The sequence below is a fragment of the Haplochromis burtoni genome, unplaced genomic scaffold, assembly GCF_018398535.1.
Source record: "Haplochromis burtoni strain Fernald_Lab_line unplaced genomic scaffold, NCSU_Asbu1 Contig_461, whole genome shotgun sequence".
NCBI classification, from domain to species: domain Eukaryota; kingdom Metazoa; phylum Chordata; class Actinopteri; order Cichliformes; family Cichlidae; genus Haplochromis; species Haplochromis burtoni.
In genome coordinates, this window is record NW_024582822.1 from 272974 (window position 1) to 275022 (window position 2049).

General features: G+C 39.5%; 1 protein-coding gene across 2 annotated transcripts in view; it reads right to left on the reverse strand.

Annotated features, from left to right (window-relative positions):
* Positions 1 to 2049, reverse strand: part of ppox (protoporphyrinogen oxidase) — a 16884-nt gene that overhangs the window by 11075 nt on the left and 3760 nt on the right. Inside the window, exon 1 of one of the 2 annotated variants that reach the window (XM_005946333.3) lies at positions 1222 to 1848. The exons of the other annotated variant lie outside the window; for it this stretch is intronic. Within the exon in view, the coding sequence (XP_005946395.1) occupies positions 1222 to 1305 (84 nt within the window). The 5' untranslated portion in view covers positions 1306 to 1848. Of the gene's footprint in view, positions 1 to 1221; positions 1849 to 2049 lie in introns of those variants that run through there. 2 annotated transcript variants of the gene reach the window in all.

The following is a 2049-nucleotide window of genomic DNA, read 5'->3' on the forward strand; positions in this document are numbered from 1 at the left end:
TCAAGTAATGTCAGGCAAGTCAGAGTCGAGTCTCAAGTCACTGGTGTAAAAGTCCGAGTACAAGTCACAAGTCTGAAACTTTGAATTTCAAGTCCTTTCGAGTCTTTAAAAAAAAACGAAAAAAATGTTGCAGTTATGCTAAATGTAAATATTAGACCATGTAATTTTAAAATCTGTGTTTTTCTCAACACATGACAAAATAGTGAACTTAGAAAATATACACAAATTGTGAAATTGCACCTCTTTAAAATGCAGCTCAATTAAACCTAGCTCCAAGAATAATTTTCACCGACAGTTCTGAGATAAGCTGCATGTTATTCTTGGATGCGGTTGTAGGACCGGCTTTAAAATCGCATGACAAAAATATCATACACATTAAAAAAAACTGCATCACCAACGTAGCCTGGACAACATTTGCTAGTTAGATGAAGTCAGCTATCTCATCGTAGCATATTTATATGCATATTTATAATCATACGGTTCTTGGAGTGAGTGCATACACTCATGAAGTTTAGTAACTTCAGGTCACTGCAACAAGCCCAGGTACAGTTTACCGACGGATGGGTACAGGACCTTGAAATGCACCGTGTAGAACGAAAGACCATCGTACGTATCATAAGTTTACCAGTCTCACAAATCGTCGTCATAAATACACATTCGTTAACCGTTTATTAATAGGACCTTTGAGCTCAACGGTAATTAATTAGTAGTGGAAATAATTTCTGGTAGCATCACAGAAATGTAGCAGTGACAATAATACTGTATGCTGTAATCGCTACTGGGCAATTAGTGATACAAAAAACTGTTTTATCCTGTGAATAAAAGTATATGTTTTTGTCAATGTACCATAATAACAGAAGCGAAACGCAATATTGTGTCAGGACAATTCACTATTTATGCACAATAAATAAAGGAGCATAGCGCGACAATTTCTGTTCAGCGCCAGACTTGCTTGTAACCTATATCACCAATTATGTTATGAACACAAGTCTTAGAACATTTTTTCAAGTCAAGTCTAAAGTCATAAAATTAATGACTCGAGTCCAAGTCATGTGACTCGAGTCCAAGTCATGTGACTTGAGTCCAAGTCATGTGACTCGAGTCCACACCTCTGTTTCTAACATCTGCCAGATGTAATAAGGGTGCTCGAGAAACTTGCTTCATACATGGAGGGTTTTTGTTCCCAGCTTTTTTCTCCTAATCAAACAAAGCATGTGTTACCTTGGTAACCTGGGGGCTCTTGCACAGGTAGTAGGATGCAGCCAAACCCCCAATCCCTCCTCCAAGGACAGCGACTGTTCTCATTGGCCAACTGCAAACACAAATGAAATCAAGAAGAGTGAATATGCTCGTCCGGTTTTTGGACACACGTTTGTTTTGGGGTTTTTACGCCACCATGGTGAACGTGAAATGAAGAACCGAACTTAAAGGTTTAACATTAAAATGACTGGATTAACCATCCAGCTCCAGACCTCTTAACTCTGCTCTGTTGTGAGATTCTGAGGGGAAGTGAAACACCTGCTCATGCGAGCTAACAATCCTATATGTTTAATTCAACATTAGAGACTAAAGCTGAACCTCTGCTTCATGGCAAACAGACAAGCTGTGAAACATACTGATGGACCTGAGCTGGGGTGGAAATTAGGACCCACCACTGGCCAAATGTGGGTAAATTTATGAAGTGGCGTGTAAATTTAAAACAATGCACAAGCCACCGTGTCAGGTTTGAATTAAGTTAAGGTGTTCATACTGTGTTACATCAGTGTGTACAGGTACACATGTATGATACACTGTAAGAAAAAATGTACTGTGCAGAAATGTAACACAGTTAATTAATTAGTTAGTTGGGCGATCGTGGCTCAAGGAGGACATTTTACCAATGGAATTCCTAACCACATCTCGAGGTTTCACTTCCTGGTTTGATGAGGGTTAGAAAAATGAGGGGTAGGGTTTAAAATCCAACTCTGGACTAAACAGGGAGCCAGTAAAAGAAGCTAGTGTGGGGGAAACACCACCTGCCTTTGTTCCTGTACTTACACTGCAGCACGT